General features: G+C 48.0%; 1 protein-coding gene across 1 annotated transcript in view; it reads right to left on the bottom strand.

Annotated features, from left to right (window-relative positions):
• The window catches only part of LOC132588997 (TATA box-binding protein-like 2), a 25,734-nt gene extending 8,543 nt beyond the window's left edge, over positions 1-17,191 (bottom strand). Inside the window, exons 1-6 of the mRNA XM_060261509.1 lie at positions 16,575-17,191; positions 12,925-13,325; positions 11,659-11,746; positions 7,648-7,739; positions 6,479-6,646; positions 3,999-4,093 (exon numbers count right to left, since the gene is read on the bottom strand). Of these exons, the coding sequence (XP_060117492.1) occupies positions 3,999-4,093; positions 6,479-6,646; positions 7,648-7,739; positions 11,659-11,746; positions 12,925-13,325; positions 16,575-16,769 (1,039 nt within the window). The 5' untranslated portion in view covers positions 16,770-17,191. The remainder of the gene's footprint in view (positions 1-3,998; positions 4,094-6,478; positions 6,647-7,647; positions 7,740-11,658; positions 11,747-12,924; positions 13,326-16,574) is intronic.
• Positions 17,192-17,406: the final 215 nt, after the last annotated feature.

Genomic DNA, 17,406 nt, shown 5'->3' with positions numbered 1-17,406 from the left:
GATGCAGAGTGTTGGACTGGATGGGCCACTGCCTGATCCAACAGGGCTTCTCTTATGTTATTATGTGACGCAGAGTGTTGGACTGGAGGGGCCACTGGCCTGATCCAACAGGGCTTCTCTTATGTGACAATACTGACTTTGGTGGACCCAAGCACTGATTCAGTGTAAGGGAGCTTTGCGTTTGTGTCTTCTAGTGCAATTTTGTTCTCAGATCCTGTATTTACTTCATCAGTATATGGGATAAGGCACTTTCTCAACTGTGCTGCATAATGCAGCCTATTTATTTTGTCCTGTTGGCTCTGTTGGCTCTATCTGCGCCACTTTCATCACTTTCGGGGTGTGGATCCCCCAGTGGAGTGGTCTCCCGACTCCTCCGCCGGCTGTTTCTGATAGCCCTGCGCCCCCTCTTTCATTTGATATGTGTCCCGTGCGGGTGCCACCCTCCCGCCGGGAGATGCCGCAAAATGAGCCCCCTTGAGGCTTATGGCGGCAGGGCTCGGGGAAGCGAGCTAGACTGCTGTTCTTTTGAGGGGTTATAGAGTGTTTCGAGCCCGTCCCTGTGGCATCGGTCCCATCATTGTGGGGCCCAGGGGGCCGGCGCAGCGGCACGCTGAAGCAGCCTGTCGGTCACTTCCAGGTTCCTGTCCTGCATCTTGACCGGTGTTATTAGTGACAGGCTGCTTCGGCGTGCCGCTGCGCCGGCCCCCTTGGTCCCACAACGATGGGACCGATGCCACAGGGACGGGCTCGAAACACTCTATAACCCCTCAAAAGAACAGCAGTCTAGCTCGCTTCCCCCGAGCCCTGCCGCCATAAGCCTCAAGGGGGCTCATTTTGCGGCATCTCCCGGCGGGAGGGTGGCACCCGCACGGGACACATATCAAATGAAAGAGGGGGCGCAGGGCTATCAGAAACAGTCAGCGGAGGGAGTCGGGAGACCACCCCACTGGGGGATCCACACCCCGAAAGTGATGAAGGTGGCGCAGATAGAGCCAACAGAGCCAACAGGACAAAATAAATAGGCTGCATTATGCAGCACAGTTGAGAAAGTGCCTTATCCCATATACTGATGAAGTATATACAGGATTTGAGAACAAAATTGTTTCCGGCGGTGATATTTGGGGGATTTTTGGGGACGTCACAGGAAGTGCTGTGAAGTCACTTCCTGTTTCCGGCAGGTGACGCGGGGGAAATGATGTCACAGGAAGTGATGCCACTTCCTGTTTCCGGTGGTGGCATGACATCACCGGAAGTGACGTCACTCCCTGTTTCCGGCGGCGCACGCGCTTCGCGCGCGCACACCCCCCCCCCCCCCCCAGTGTCCCTGGCTGGCCTTCAGACATTATGGTCACCCTAGCTTCTAGTGTCCTGGTTTCACTGATGGACCTCCTGATGGTGCCTGGGTTTTTTTTGGGGGGGGGGGTTGGCCACTGTGTGACAAAGTGATGGACTGGATGGGCCATTGGCCTGATCCAACATGGCTTCTCTTACGTTATGTGACACAGAGTGTTGGACTGGATGGGACATTGGCCTGATCCAACAGGGCTTCTCTTATGTTCTTATGTGTGACAGAGTGTTGGACTGGATGGGCCATTGGCCTGATCCAACATGGCTTCTCTTATGCTCTTATGTGACACAGAGTGTTGGACTGGATGAGCCATTGGCCTGATCCAACATGGCTTCTCTTATGTTCTTATGTGACACAGGGTGTTGGACTGGATGGGCCATTGGCCTGATCCAACATGGCTTCTCTTATGTTCTTATGTTTGAAGGGTTTTTTTGCGGGGTGGGAGGTTGTGTGTGTCTGTACCTGGAAGTCTTGGGATCCTCTCATGACTGCCCCCTACTGGGGGCATGGAGGATATTCAGAGAAGTGGCTGTATAAAGCCTGCCTCTACCTCTTGGCTCTGGTATCCCAAAGAGCAATCCCCTCCAAGTACATGCCAGAGCTGACCATGGTTAGCTTCTGAGAGACCTGACAAGATTGGGCTTGCCTGGACTATTCAGCGCAGGGCAAACTAATTTTATTTTTATTTAATTTTTATTTATTGGGAGCACGAAATAAAAGATTTTCAATTGTGCTCTTTTATGTGTGTGTGTGTTTTTTTTAAATCATTGTTTTCTTTGTATTGTAAAGTGCCTTGAATTCTGCAAAGTAGAATGATGGCTAATAACTGGTTTTCTGAGCCTCTGGTTTAGTTCTTTATTTATTTTATCGGATTTATATCCCACCCTCCCCTGACAGGCTCAGGGCGGCTAACAACAGTTTAAACACAATAGCAAACATATTAAAATAAGATCTCTAAAAATTAGACCTAGATAATTCCACCCCCACCCCCTGTCCTTTCTAAGGCTTTGAAAAGCTTTGCTTTGCCGTTAGTTCACCTTGATCTCCTCGGGCCTCTTTTCCCAAGCCCGGCTTTAAACCTTCTTTCATAGAATCATAGAGTTGGAAGGGACCTCCAGGGTCGTCTAGTCCAACCCCCTGCACAATGCAGGAAACTCACAAACACCTCCCCCTAAATTCACAGGATCCGCACTGCAGTCAGATGGCCATCTAGCCTCTGTTTAAGAACCTCCAAGGAAGGAGAGCCCACCACCTCCCAATGAGGAAGCCTGTTCCCCTGAGGAACCGCTCTAAACTCACAAACACCTCCCCCTAAATTCACAGGATCTTCATTGCTGTCAGATGGCCATCTAGCCTCTGTTTAAAAACCTCCAAGGAAGGAGAGCCCACCACCTCCTGAGGAAGCCTGTTCCACTGAGGAACTGCTCTAAACTCACAAACACCTCCCCTAAATTCACAGGATCCTCATTGCTGTCAGATGGTCATCTAGCCTCTGTTTAAAAACCTCCAAGGAAGGAGAGCCCACCACCTCCCGATGAGGAAGCCTGTTCCACTGAGGAATCGCTCTAACGGTCAGAAAGTTCTTCTAAGGCTGAGCTGGAAACTTTTGATTTAATTTCAACCTGTTGATTCTGGTCTGACCTTCTGAGGTCACAGAAAACAATTCCACACACAGTCCTTCAGGTACTCGAAGACGGTGATCCTATCACCTCTCACCCGGTTCCTCTCCAGGCTAAACTTCCCCAGCTCCTTCAACCTTTCCTCATAGGACTTTGTCTCCAGATCCCTCACCATCTTTGCTGCCCTCCTCTGGACCCGTTCCAGCTTGTCTATATCCTTCTCAAAATGTGGTGCCCAAAACTGAACACAATTCTCCAAGTGAGGTCACTGCATTTCTTGTGTCAGCATACAAAGATCAAACCCTTCGTGCTGATTGTCAGGTGTTCCAGACTAAAAATAATTTGGGAAGATGCCTGAAGTCACAGTGGTTTAGGGTTTCCAGATCCTGATTGGGAAATATCTGGAGACTGGGGGGATGAAACCTGAAGAGGGCGGGGCTTGGGGAGGGGAGAAGCCTCTGTGTGATCTAATACCATAGAGCGGGGGGGGGCAGATTTGCTTAACCTAAAAGCCACATAGAATAAACGTCAGATGTTTGAGAGCCACAAGACATGAACGTCAGTTGTTTGAGAGCTGGAAGGAAGGAAAATAGATGGGAGTGAGAGAGAGAGAGGTGGAAAGAAAGCAACTTTAACTTTAATTGCATTCTGCAAGCTGCTGGCTGGCTTGACTTGGAGAAGTAATTTAAAGAAACAAATGCCTTCTCCAGCCCAGCCGACGGGGCAGCGGGGGCTTTGTGAGCCACACAATATGTGTGAAAGAGCCACAGTTTGGCCACCCTTGCCACACAGTCCACTTTCCAAAGCAGCCATTTTCTCCAGATGATCAGTTGTAACAGCAGGAGATCTTCAGCTCCTACCTGGAGGTTGGCAACACTCCACCGGCTTCTTCCCCGTGGTTGCCAGCAGAATGAAAACAAAAGACCCACGTCCCATTTCTCTCAGTGGTGCCAGAAAACGGGAGGGCTTCCCCTTAACGGGGCCCGCCCACATTTGCTCTCAAGGTCACACAGCCTGTGGAGGTCACTTACCAGTTAACACGACTTTTCCAGAGACAAAGATAAGCAGCACAATTCTTGGCTTGACCATTCTGTATATAAGGCCGGGAAACAACTCTGGCTCATAGCTGTGTTGTAAAACAGACAGACAAAACATGCTTGGCTGAAGCAGAAACTACCGTATTTTTCGGTCCATAGGACGCACCGGACCATAAGACGCAGGTGCTTGGCTGGGAGACAAGCGGCGACTCCCTCCGCCCCCACCGCAAACCCAGCACTTCGCAGGGAGCGATCTCGCCGCTTGTCTCCCAGGCAGGCACGCAGGCGCGGGGGAAGCACGCCTGGCTGGGAGACAAGCGGCGAGATCGCTCCCTGCGAAGTGCTGGGTTGGCGATGGGGGCGGAGGGAGCCATCTCGCCGCTTGTCTCCCGGGGGCTGCAGGCCCCTCCCCCCCTCATCTTTTTGTATTCGGACCATAAGACGCACGCACTTTCCCCCCCACTTTTTTTGGGGGGGGGGGAATGCGTCTTATGGTCCGAAAAATACGTAATTTGTTTGTTGTTCCTCTAAGCTGTGGAGTTCCTCTAAGCTCCGGATTGGAAAATACCTGAGCCAAAATTCTACCTCATGAGCTACTGGCATTACAGTTGTGAGCGACTGCATAAATTAGTGTGCTCGGGGGGGGGGGGGATTTTTGCCTGAGCTAAGACAAAAACGTGTGAGCCGGAGGCTAAAAAACGGAGCTCGTGACGCCGCTTCGAGGGAACGCGTAACATTACGAAGCCGTAGGACATAGTTTGAATCCTTCGGCACCTTTTAAGACCGACAAAAGCTTTATTCAAGCTGTAAACTTTCATGTGCAGGCGCACTTTTTCAGACACATTGAAATGGAAGTTGACGGTCCATACAAACAGGAAGAGGGCGAGCAGCAAATTAGCAAACAACATAGTAAAGATATTTATCAGATTCAGGAATAGGAAGTTTAATTTATATGGCTACCATTTGTATGGTTTTAATTCCAGGGTGAAACATAGACAGCTTCAAGAGAGGATTGGATAAGCTTATGGAGCAGAGGTCCATCACTGGCTATTAGCCACAGCGTATTGTTGGAACTCTGGGGCAGTGATGCTCTGTATTCTTGGTGCTTGGGGGGGCCACAGTGGGAGGGCTTCTAGTGTCCTGGCCCCACTGATGGACCTCCTGATGGCCCCTGGGTTTTTTGGCCACTGTATGACACAGAGTTTTGGACTGGATGGGCCATGGGCCTGATCCAACATGGCTTTTCTTATGTCTGGGCAGTGATACTGTGTATTCTTGGTGCTTGTGGGGGCGCAACAGTGGGAGGGCTTCTAGTGTCCTGGCCCCACTGATGAACCTCTTGATGGCACCTGGTTTTTTTGGCCACTGTGTGACACAGAGTGTTGGATTGGATAGGCCATTGGCCTGATCCCACATGGCTTCTCTTATGTTCTTATGTGACACAGAGTGTTGGACTGGATGGGCCACTGGCCTGATTCAACATGGCTTCTCTTATGTTCTTATATGACACAGAGTGTTGGACTGGATGGGCCATTGGCCTGATCCAACATGGCTTCTCTTGTGTTCTTATGAAGGAAATAAACATATCAAAATGGGAGGTTGATGGGCAAATGTGCCCTTCTTTGTTGTGGAATGCTGAGAGTCAGGGCTCTTTTTTGTAGCGGGAGCTCCTTTGCATATTAGGCCCCACCCCACTGATGTAGCCAATCCTCCAAGAGCTTACAGGGTTCTTCTTAGAGGGTCTGTTGTAAGCTCCAGCAGGATTGTCGCCCCTACCCTTTCCCGTTGTTCTCTTTTGTATTTTGGAAACCAAAATCTGACCCTGGGAGCAGTACCTTCCGTGTCGTATCCCCCGCCACCAGCATTCCCTCTGAGCATTTTTGTCTTAGCGCAGGAAGGATGGCCCCAGAGCAAACTAATGTATGCAGTACCCAAATCGCTCGCTCACGACTTTAATGCTGGCAGCTCTCACAAAGTAGACTTTTTGCTCACCAGACTCCACAGCTTCGAGGGAGCCCTGCCTGCCACCAAGGTTTTTTTGTAGCAGGAACTCCTTTGCATATTAGGCCACACACCCTGCTGACGTAGCCAATCCTCCAAGAGCTCACAGGGCTCTTAGTACAGGGCCTACTCTTGGGGGATCGGCTACATCAGGGGTGTGTGCCCTAATATGCAAAGGAGTTCCTGCTACGAAAAACGCCCTGCCCGCCACACACACCTGTTCATTTAGCACCGAAATTCATAATTTATAATGGTTTAACTGTCTATTTAATTTTAACTTAATTTAGGAATGTAATTTAACTATTTTAATGTAACTATTCTAATTGTTTGATAGTATTGATTGTATTTTATCGTAATCATGGTGCATACCATGTCCTGTTAGCTGCCCTGAGCCTGCCTTTGGCGGGGGAGGGTGGGATATAAAAATAAATTTATTATTATTATTATTATTATTACACTATGCAGCAACGTACCTACTGAACTGCTGATGAGTCAGGACCAAGCCTTCCAGCCGGATGGGGAACCTCACATCACAGCTGCCCACCATGTTCTGTATTTTGAAGTCCAGGAATTTTGCTGGGAAGCCCAGTTTCTGGACCACCCGGGCGTACTTCCTGGCAGCCAGCCTGGACTGCTCTTCACTGCAGAGATCGAAGAAGAAGACGATGATGAAGATGAAGAAGACGACAATGAAGAAGAAGACGTTGAAGATGAAGAAGACGATGATGAAGATGAAGAAGACGACGACGAAGAAGATATTGGATTTATATCCCACTCTATACTCTGGATCTCAGAGTCTCAGAGCAGTTTACAATCTCCTTTACCTTCCTCCCCCACAACAGACACCCTCTGAGGTGGGTGGGGCTGGAGAGGGCTCTCACAGCAGCTGCCCTTTCAAGGACAACCTCTGCCAGAGCTAGGGCTAACCCAAGGCCATTCCAGCAGCTGCAAGTGGAGGAGTGGGGAATCAAACCCAGTTCAGAAGAAGACTGCAGATTTATACCCTGCCCTTCTCTCTGAATCAGAGACTCAGAGCAGCTTACAATCTCCTTTATCTTCTCCCCCCACAACAGACACCCTGTGAGGAGGGTGGGGCTGAGAGGGCTCTCACAGCAGCTGCCCTTTCAAGGACAACTCTTGCGATAGCTATGGTTGACTCCAGGCCATTCCAGCTGGTGCAAGTGGAGGAGTGGGGAATCGTACCCAGTTCTCCCTGATAAGAGTTAATCACTACACCTCTGTCCTGTGAACCTCTGTCATGTCACCCCGCAGTCGACATTTCTCCAAGCTAAAGAGCCCCAAATGCTTTAACTTTTCTTCATAGGGAAAGTGTTCCAACCCTTTAATAATTCTAGTTGCCCTTTTCTGCTTTTTTTGCAATGCTATAATATCTTTTTTGAGATGCGGTGGCCAGAATTGTACACAACTTCTGAGATCACCAGGCATTGCTGATTACCACTTTCAGGGCTGTATTCAAAGCCATAAAAGCTTAAAAACTTGCTTAAGCCCAAACAGGGAGGGAGCCCCCTGAAAAGCTGAGATTCCTGGAGTGCTGAATGGGCCCAAGTCCTCTAGGCTTTGATAGAGTAGAAGCCGCAGTGTTACTTTCCCCGGATTCACCATAAAACCAAAGCCATCTTACCTTTTTGCCCCCGTGCACACCATTTTGCCAGAACTGAATATCAGGGCCGTCGTTCTCGGTTCTCTGATTCTCATGATCACAGCAGCAAACCTCTTAAAAGTTCGAGAAAATCCAGATTGTGATTTTTGCAAATCAAGTGTCAGACATGCAGCCCGGGGGCCGAATCAGGCCCCCAGAGGGCTCCTATCAGCCCCCCCCCCCCGGAGCAACTGGCTGTCATCTGCTTCCTTCTCCCTCTCTCTTGCTTCCTTCTGCATCACAGCTGGCTTTGCAAGGCTTGCTCAATCGCTAGAATTCCAGCCCTGGGCTTATGTACTGAACATTGTATATTGCAGTATACATTTGGGTTTATTACAGAAATTTTGTGAATGTTTTGTGTTATGCTTCTGCAGCCAAAGGAGGTGAAATTGCAGAACACCCGCGCATGGGCCTTCTCTGTTGCAGCTCTGTGCCTGTGGAACCAGCTCCCGGAAGAGGTGCGGGCTCTGCGGAGCCTGGACCAATTCTGCAGGGCCTGCAAGACCATCCTTTTTAGGCAGGCCTTCGCAGACTGCTGACAAAGGATGGCCGATCAATCCATCAAAATGACTCTATTTAGTGATCTCTGCCATTACGCAAATGGACAGAATAGCGCCAGGAACATCATTGTTGCTGTTAAATTATATAAACTGGAATGGTTTTTAAGACATTGTTGATTTAAACTATTGTATAATTTTTAATGCTGTTTTAAAATTACTGTATATTGTATAACTTTTTATCTGAATTTGTTGTTAGCCTGAGCCTGCCTAGGCGGGGAGGGCGGGATATAAATAAAAATTATTATTATTATTATTATTATTATTACTTTTCACGGCTTAATCTATAGGTTTCAACCTTTTCTGTGACTCTCTCTCACCTGGAGGTTGGCAAAACTCATAGCATCATATTCTCTGCTGAGTCCGCTGCTGTTCTTAAAGTGTTCAACTATAAGGAAAGAAGGAAAGGTCCCCTGTGCAAGCACCAGTCGTTTCCGACTCTGGGGTGACGTTGCTTTCACAACATTTTCACAGCAGACTTTTTATGGGATGGTTTGCCATTGCCTTCCCCAGTCATCTACACCTTCCCCCCAGCAAGCTGGGTCCTCATTTTACTGACCTCAGAAGGATGGAAGGCCGAGTCAACCTCGAGCCGGCTACCTGAAAACCCAGCTTCCGCTGGGGATCGAACTCAGGTCGTGAGCAGAGCTTAGGACTGCAGTCCTGCACCTTTACCACTCTGCGCCACGGGGGTCCTGCATTTAACTATAAAATATGTGCCAAACTATTATACGGTGCCCCAATTTGGATTTCTGCCCTTAATGAAACAGTCGAAAGAGTCCAATCTAAATTTCTGAGGAAAATTTTAGGGTTTCCAGCTTGTGTACCTTATGCAGCAATATGTCTTGAGACAAACCAGAGACGTTTGGCCACAAAGGCATGGATCTCCACTCTCAAATTTTGGCTGCGTCTTCATTTCGGAAGTGGGCCTAATAGTCTCATTGCACATATGCGGCATGAATCTTATCTATCTGATTGGCTGACCCACATTGAAGAGAAAATCACATTGATGGGGCTTAGCATCGATGATCTTGATAGAATAAATATAAGATTCATTAATTCAATGAAGAAGGAGATATAAAGCCCGAAGGCCTCCCCACCCCTTCACCAGCTTTTGGCAGATGAACTATTTTCGTGTGCTAGCTTCCTGATATGGTTTTGTAGTCAAGCTATTTCCTATTGCAGCGTCTCAAACAGGTTGTTAGTTTCTGACCACTTTTCCAACCCACTCCTTCTCATTGTTTCTTTCAGATCTTAGCCCTTCTAAACAAAGACTTTTTGCTTTCTTTAAGGTTTGTTATGATTTAAATACAGGCTTTTTATAGTTAATCAATATTTAGCATAAATAGGTGAATAGAGCAAAGGACAAGTAAGTAGCTAGCCAGGGACGCCAAGTATAAGATTCAGGAGGCCCCCACCTCCTCTCTGACAGTTGAAGCTGTGCTGCTACTGGCTTCCTGTCTCCCTCGATGTGGCTTTGTGGTTAGGCTATTTCCTATAGTAGTTTCTTAGCAACCCTCTAGTTTTAGGGTAAGATACTCACTCCCCCTCCCTCACCATATTCCTATACATCAGCCTCTTAAGCCTGCAAAAGTAAAATGCTTCTTTCTTTTTTTATATGCTAACAAGACAACTATTATAAGTATAGTGATTTATAATATTCAGCATAAATAGTGAGTAGAGTGCACAACAAAGAATCAATCCATCACAAGGGCAAAATTGGTTTTATAAGAGGTGTCAGAACTGGAAATTTCAAAGGGGCATCTGCAGATGTTTGTGAGTGGTTATCTGTCACCTTTCAGTGGTTAGTGGTTGTTTGAAATGCAGAATCACAGGGTTAGTAAAATTCACAATATGGAGTCAGTTGTGCTAACTGAATACCATTTTAGCTAAGCATATAGATAAAGTTACAAGTTCTGACAAAAGGAAGTGTTGTTGGGCGGAGATATTTGTAACTTTTACCTTATTTGGCTAAAAGCCCTCAGCCTAATCGGTAGTTGAAGCTAGGACTGTGAACTCTGCGTCAACTGGCTGTTAGCCACAGAGTAAGGGAGGGATTTATGACGTCGGGGCCCTATAAAAGGCATGGGCTTGGCCAAAATTAGTCAGAGGGAGAACAGCCTTGTTACCTGATCTTCCTCTCCACTCCTGCAGAAGTGAAAATAAAACAGTTTTCTCTGAACAACAAAGCCTCCAGCCTGGTAATTGGTATCTGGGAGAAGGGGTATTGCCCCAAAAACCGGTTGACAATCTCACCCTTTTTTCGGAGAAGCCTGCTTTTGTCATGATTAAACAGAGATTAATTGACATGGAGAATCAGAAGTCTTGCTTCTGGGCGTTGCTCTCCCATGCAATGGGGGATTCCTTTTAGGGGGTTCACTTACAGAGTATTTTTCTTGTTTGATTGACCCACATATTCGAAGGGCGTTTATGCTAATCTGTTTTAATGTGCTTCCTTCTGCTGTGCTATACAGGAGGTTTAAAAAAATACCATTCCTTGATAGGCTTTGTCCCTGTGGGCTGAAGGAAACTGAAGGAACAGACCATGTACTTTGATCCTGTAGATTCTACTGTGATTTACGTGCATCTTATCTGGATCCTATATTGCAATCCCTGGAGGGTAAATCTGATGAAAGCAAGATAGTAAGCTTAAAGGTAAAAGGTAAAGGTAGTCCCCTGTGCAAGCACCAGTCGTTTTCGACTCTGGGGTGACGTGCTTTCACGTTTTCATGGCAGACTTTTTATGGGGTGGTTTGCCATTGCCTTCCCCAGTCATCTACACTTTCCCCCCAGCAAGCTGGGGACTCCTTTGACTGACCTTGGAAGGATGGAAGGCTGAGTCAACCTGGAGCCGGCTACCTGAACCCAGCTTCCGCTGGGATAGAACTCAGGTCGTGAGCAGAGGGCTCCTACTGCAGTACTGCAGCTTTACCACTCTGCGCCACAGGGCTCTTGACATAGTAAGCTTACTAGCCTCAAATAAGGCTGAAACCCATCAAAGTGGTGGCAAACTTCCTTTACTGTGCTTTTAAGAGGAGAAGTCCGCTTTGATTTAGAATGTTTAATTAACCACCTTTTTCCCTGCTTCCTTGATTTGATACTGTCGTCGTTATGCCCATAAAGGTTCTGTGACTCCCCTCCCCTTCCCAAACTTCACCCTTCCCAGGGTCCCTCTTTCCCATCTCCAAGAATTTTCCAACTAGGGCCTAGCAGCTCACTAGTGGGGGAGAAGGTTGCCAACTCCAGGTTGGGATTCTCCTGGAGATTTAGGGGGGGGGGGCCTGGGCAGAACGGGGACCTCAGCAAACTGGAATGCAACGCCCTCCAAATATCCGGTTTCTCCAGGGGCACCGATCTCTGCAGTCTGGAGATGAGCTGGAATTCCAGGGGATCTCCAGGCCCCACCTGGAGGTTGGCACCCTCGTTGACTCCCTACCTTTGGGTTATATTCGGCATTTCTGGCGTGAAGGGCAATGTTTTTGAGATCCAGCTTGCAAGCCAAGTTCACGGTCGCCACAATATTCCTGGGAAAGCAAGAAAGGCGGCTTTTAGAGAGCGCGAAGCGAAAAGGCGATCGCAGGTCTCTTACAACGCTTCAGATCTTCCCTATGGAGACCGATTCCCACAGGGTATAACGGACAATTGATCTGGGGCTCCGAGGGGGGCTGTTTTTTGACACAGAGGCGCACCACATTTGCTGCATAGTATCCAGTGCCTCTCCTCAAAACACCCTCCCAAGTTTCTAAAAGATTGGATCAGGGGGTCCACTTCTGTGAGCCCCCGTAGAAGGTGCCACTATCCATTATTTCCAGTGGAGGAAGGCACTTGTGATGGCCGGAACTCCCTTCGGAGTTCAATTGTGCTTGTCACACCCTTGCTCCTGGCTCCACTCCAATGTCTCCTGGCTCCACCCCCAAAGTCTCCTGACGCCACCCCCAAATTCCCCAAATATTTAATGAATTGGACTTGGCAACCCTAAATTCAGGGGTGTGTGGCCTAATATGCAAAGAGGTTTCTGCTGCAGCCCTGCTGAGAGTCATTAGCTGCATTCGTCTCCTCTCAAGTCTCCAAAAGGTGCCCCCATCCTTCATTATTTCCAGTGGAGGGAAGGCATTTAAAAGGTGTGCAGTCCCTTGAAATGTGATGGCCAGAACTCCCTTTGGAGTTCAATTACGTTGTCACAACCTTGCTCCTGGCTCCACCCCCAATGTCTCCTGGCTCCACCCCCAAGGTCCCCAGATATTTCTTGAACTGGACCGGGCAACCCTATCTGCAGGGGATAATGCCGCAGAGTCCACCCTCCAAAGCAGCCGTTTTTCTCCAAGGGAACTGATTTCTTTCGCTTGGAGACCAGCTGTAACTTGCCAGGGGCAAATCCCAGGGATCAGCCTTGAAGGAGCCTGTTTCCCCTTCCCGCCAATAGCTTACGTCTCTCTGAATGCAGCAGTGCCAGCTTCTCACTAAGCATGCCCAGAGATGCTCCTTTGCATATTAGGCCACACCCCCGATGTAGCCAATCCTCCAAGAGCTCTTGGAGCTGCCCTGAGCCTGCCTCAGTGGGGAGAGTGGCATATAAATGCAAAAAAATTTTAAATAAATAAATTGTCAGCTCTTGGAAGATTGGCTACATCAGGGGGTGTGGCCTAATATGCAAAGAAGCTCCTGCTAGAATTCCACCCCTGAGCCTGCCGAAGTTACTTACTGTAACTGTGGGACGATGCCTGAACTTTCTGAAGCGGAGGTCATGGGGGTCATCGGTGTCAAGGGGGGACAGAGCCCAGAGGCGTCGGGCAATGGCTGGGCTGCCTGTTCCTTCCCTTGTTGGCGCAGGTCGCCATCTTCCAAGACCACGCTACTGTCTTGTGCCACCGACGGAGAGTCGGACTCCTCTCCCAGCAGCCTGCTGTCGTCGTCGTGCCTCTGATCCTGACCGAGGTCGTCCGGGAGGAAGCTGAGGTCCACCGAAGAGTAGCTAGTCGAGAAGTCTTTGGTCAAGTCGGACGGACCATCAAATGACGTGTCCGGGATGGAGGGGAGGGGCAGGTCTGTCGCAAAAGGACTCAAGGGAGAGAACGTCGGCGGGCTGCTTGAGACCAGATCGTCCTTGGGAAATACAGAAAAGAGCAGGGATTTTTTTCTTTTGTAGCAGGGACTCCTTTGCCTATTAGGCCACACCCCTCTGATGTAGCCAGTCCTCCAAGAACTTACAGGGCTCTCCTTGCAGGGTCTACTGTAAGCTCCAGGAGGATTGGCTACATCAGAGGGGTGTGGCCTAATAGGCAAAGGAGTCCCTGCTACAAAAAAAAGCCCTGCTGTGAATGATTAGCTACATTCGTCTCCTCTCAAGTATTTATTTATTTATTTATTCGATTACATACGGAGTACGGAGGTAACCTTGAATATACCTTGAATAAAATTTTGTCGGTCTGAAAGGTGGCGCTGGTCTCAACATTTGTCCTATGAAGCACTGTTTCCCCAGCCTGTCAGTCGGGACCCCAAAGTGGGCTGTCGACCAGCCCCTCCCTACTGGTCACCCCTGCCTTTCCCATTGTGTTAAGCATGCTATTTCTAAAGGTGGTTAGCAGACAAGCTAGATACAAAGCAGAACACTCCTCTTACTTTCCCCCCCTCCTGTTTTCTTCCTTTTTTCCAAAGGATGCATAATAAATCCTTCTGTACCCAGGATGTTTAGAGTAACATTGTATTAACGGTCTAGAGTGCCTCTCCCCCAGATTCACACAGCCAGGTCTTATCGGTTCTCAGAGGATGTGTGAGAAAAGGAGATGTTTTTATTAGCTGACATTCCTTAGTCATAAAAGAGATAGTAGTGAGTAGCCTTTGAGCCCTCAATTCAGTTTGCATCTTTATGTTATTCTTTTGAAGTTATCTGTAACCTAGCCTTTTGAAGTGTGCCTATAAGTTACTATCCAATGCTATGTACGTCATTACTTCCAAGGAGTCCGTCCTTGGGCAAGCTATTGAGTTTTACAATAAAGCAACTTTTGATAAAAGAACAAAAGCTTGATTATTGAGAAATATCAAAGCTTGACACATTCCGCTCTTTTGTATTTTGGAAACCAAGATCTAACCCTGGGAGAAGTATCTTGCATGTCATATCCCCTACCACCAGGGCTTGTTTTGTAGCAGGAACTCCTTTGGATATCAGGCCACGCCCCCCTGATGTAGCCAATCCTCCTGGAGCTTGCAGTAGGCCCTGTACGAAGAGCCTTGTAAGCTCTCGCAGGATTGGCTACAGCAGGGGTGTGTGGCCTAATACGCAAAGGATGTCCTGCTACAAAAAAGCCCTGCAAAAGAGACAAATGGGTTGGTTACGGAATGCTGGCCCGAGTCTAATAGGTGCTGTTTTGAATCCTCCAACTCTGCCTCAGACAGAAACAGCAGTATAATGCTAGATATCCCTGCTGTCTCTCTCCATACCCGACAACATTAAGAACATAAGAGGAGCCATTTTGGATCAGACCAATGGCCCATCCAGTCCAACGCTCTGTGTCACACATAAGAACATAAGAGAAACCATCTTGGATCAGGCCAATGGCCCATCCAGTCCAACACTCTGTGTCACATAAGAACATGAGAGAAGCCATGTTGGATCAGGCCAATGGCCCATCCAGTCCAATGCTCTGTGTCACACAGTGGTCAAAACCCAGGGGCCATCAGGAGGTCCACCAACAGGGCCAGAATTCCAAAAGCCTTCCCACTTTTGCCTCCAAAGCACCAAGAAAGCAAAGCATCACTGCCCAGACATAAGAGAAACCATGCTGGATCAGGACAATGGCCAATCCAGTCCAACAGTCTGTGTGAGTGTCACACAGTGGCTGAAACCCAGGGGCCATCAGGAGGTCCACCAGCAGGGCCAGAACTCCAGAAGCACTCCCACTGTGGCCTCCCAAGCACAGCATTGCAGGAGAATTTTCAAAAATAATACAGCACAGCCTCTTGTTAGGTGGGACCTGGAATTCCAGCTCATCTTCAAACTACAGAGATCAATTCCCCTGGAGAATGGAAACTTTGGTGGGTGGACTCTGTGGCATTGTACCTCACTGAGGTCTCTGTTCTCCTCAGGTTCCATCCCTAAAACTCCAGGAGTTTCCCAAGCTGGATGTGGCAACCTTATACCCCCATTCCTTGCCAGTGTCAAGGGTGCTATGGCAACCCTATCTCTTGTATTTACTGGAAGTTGATGCAGCTAGTGAAAAAGGTCGCTCCATGAATTACCAGAAACTCTGTGCTCAAAGCCTACTTTTTGGTGATTCCTAGAGCTACCCCTTTAGGTCCCTCTCGGTGAGAAAGGTGAGGGATAAATGATGAGGTAAATAAAGTGCTTTGAGCACTTGAACAGGCTATTTAAATGTTAAACATTATTAGTACATCCAGCATCAAGCAATATGAGTATACGGAAATGTCTATGACATTTTTAGCCTGCCCCTTCCTTTGATGTCTTCATATTTGCACACACGGTTACCACAGTCTCCATTTTTTCTTCACACCAGTACCGTGAGTTGGGTGATAATGAAGGAATAATTGGCCCAAGGTCACCCAGAAGAAGACGACTGCAGATTTATACCCTGCCCTTCTCTCTGAATCAGATACTCAGAGCGGCTTACAATCTCCCGTATCTTCTCCCCCCACAACAGACACCCTGTGAGGTGGGTGAGGCTGAGAGGGCTCTCACAGCAGCTGCCCTTTCAAGGACAGAGTCTCAGAGCGGCCTACAATCTCCCATATCTTCTCCCCTCACAACAGACACCCTGTGAGGTGAGTGGGGCTGAGAGGGCTCTCACAGCAGCTGCCCTTTCAAGGACAGAGTCTCAGAGCGGCCTACAATCTCCCATATCTTCTCCCCTCACAACAGACACCTTGTGAGGTGGGTGAGGTTGAGAGAGCTCTCACAGCAACTGCCCTTTCAAGGACAACTTCTGCAATAGCTATGGCTAACCCAAGGCCATTCCAGCACCTGTTAAGTGGAGAAGTGGGGAATCGTGCAAACTTCATGGCAAAGAATGGGCTGGAATCTAGTTCTCCCCCGCCCGGCACTCTAACCATTGTCCCACACTGCCTATCATATACAATTTATGCCAATAAGTAACCCTGTAAGCGTAGGATTTGCCTATTTTTTTGTTCAAAACCAATTTTTTATTTAATTATCATATTCATAGAATTACAAAGATCTTTCGGAAGGATTTGCCTATTATTAAAGGGCAGTTCATGCTCCTTGGATAAAACATAGGAGATGGGAATTTAAATGACGTTAGGAGCTTCCCAGTAACACTAAAGTCAGAGAAGGAAAGACCCCAAACTCCCGTTAGCCTAAATCCATCATCCTTACTCTACCTGGTTAGTGCACTGCTCAAAGTAGCTTTCCAGGAAGAAATCTCCATCCATGACTCGCTTCTCTGCCTCAGGATACAACCAAGGGACATGCAAAAGACCAGCAAATAAGAGAATCCAGTGATTGTAGAGGGGAAAGGGGGAATTGCCTCTGAAGGCAGAACCGCTGTGTCTCCAGCTGCAGACAATTGAATGCATTTGACTTGAAAGAAGGCTCTTCTAAGAACAAATTTTCAGGTGTTTTCTTTCTTTCAAACTGGGTTGTTTTGGCTAGGATCCCTGAGTTTTGAGTTGGGAAATGCCTGAAGATTTTGGAAGAGATTTGGAAGAGGTTTGGAACACTTTCCCTATGAAGAAAGGTTCAAACGCTTGGGGCTCTTTAGCTTGGAGAAATGTCGACTGTGGGGTGACGTGAGAGAGGTTGACAAGATTAGGCATGGGGTGGAGAAAGTAGAGAAAGAAGTCCTTTTCTCCCTTTCTCACAATACAAGAACTAGTGGGCATTCAATGAAATTGCCGAGCAGTCAGATTAAAATGGATAGAAGGAAGTACTTCTTCACCCAAAGGGTGATTAACATATGGAATTCACTGCCACAGGAGGTGGTGGCGGCTATAAGCATAGCCAGCTTTAAGAGGGGATTGGATAAAAATATGGAACAGAGGTCCTTCAGTGGCTATTAGCCACAGTGTGTGTGTGTGTGTGTATATATATATATATATATATATATATATTTGGCCATTGTGTGACACAAGTGTTGGACTGGATGGGCCCTTGGCCTGATCCAACATGGCTTCTCTTATGTTCTTAAGAGGAGCTCAAACAGGGGTTTGGGGG

The sequence above is a fragment of the Heteronotia binoei genome, chromosome 21 (assembly GCF_032191835.1).
Source record: "Heteronotia binoei isolate CCM8104 ecotype False Entrance Well chromosome 21, APGP_CSIRO_Hbin_v1, whole genome shotgun sequence".
Classification (NCBI taxonomy): domain Eukaryota; kingdom Metazoa; phylum Chordata; class Lepidosauria; order Squamata; family Gekkonidae; genus Heteronotia; species Heteronotia binoei.
Note: the sequence above shows the minus strand (reverse complement) of the source record. Positions and strands in the feature narration are given on the sequence as shown.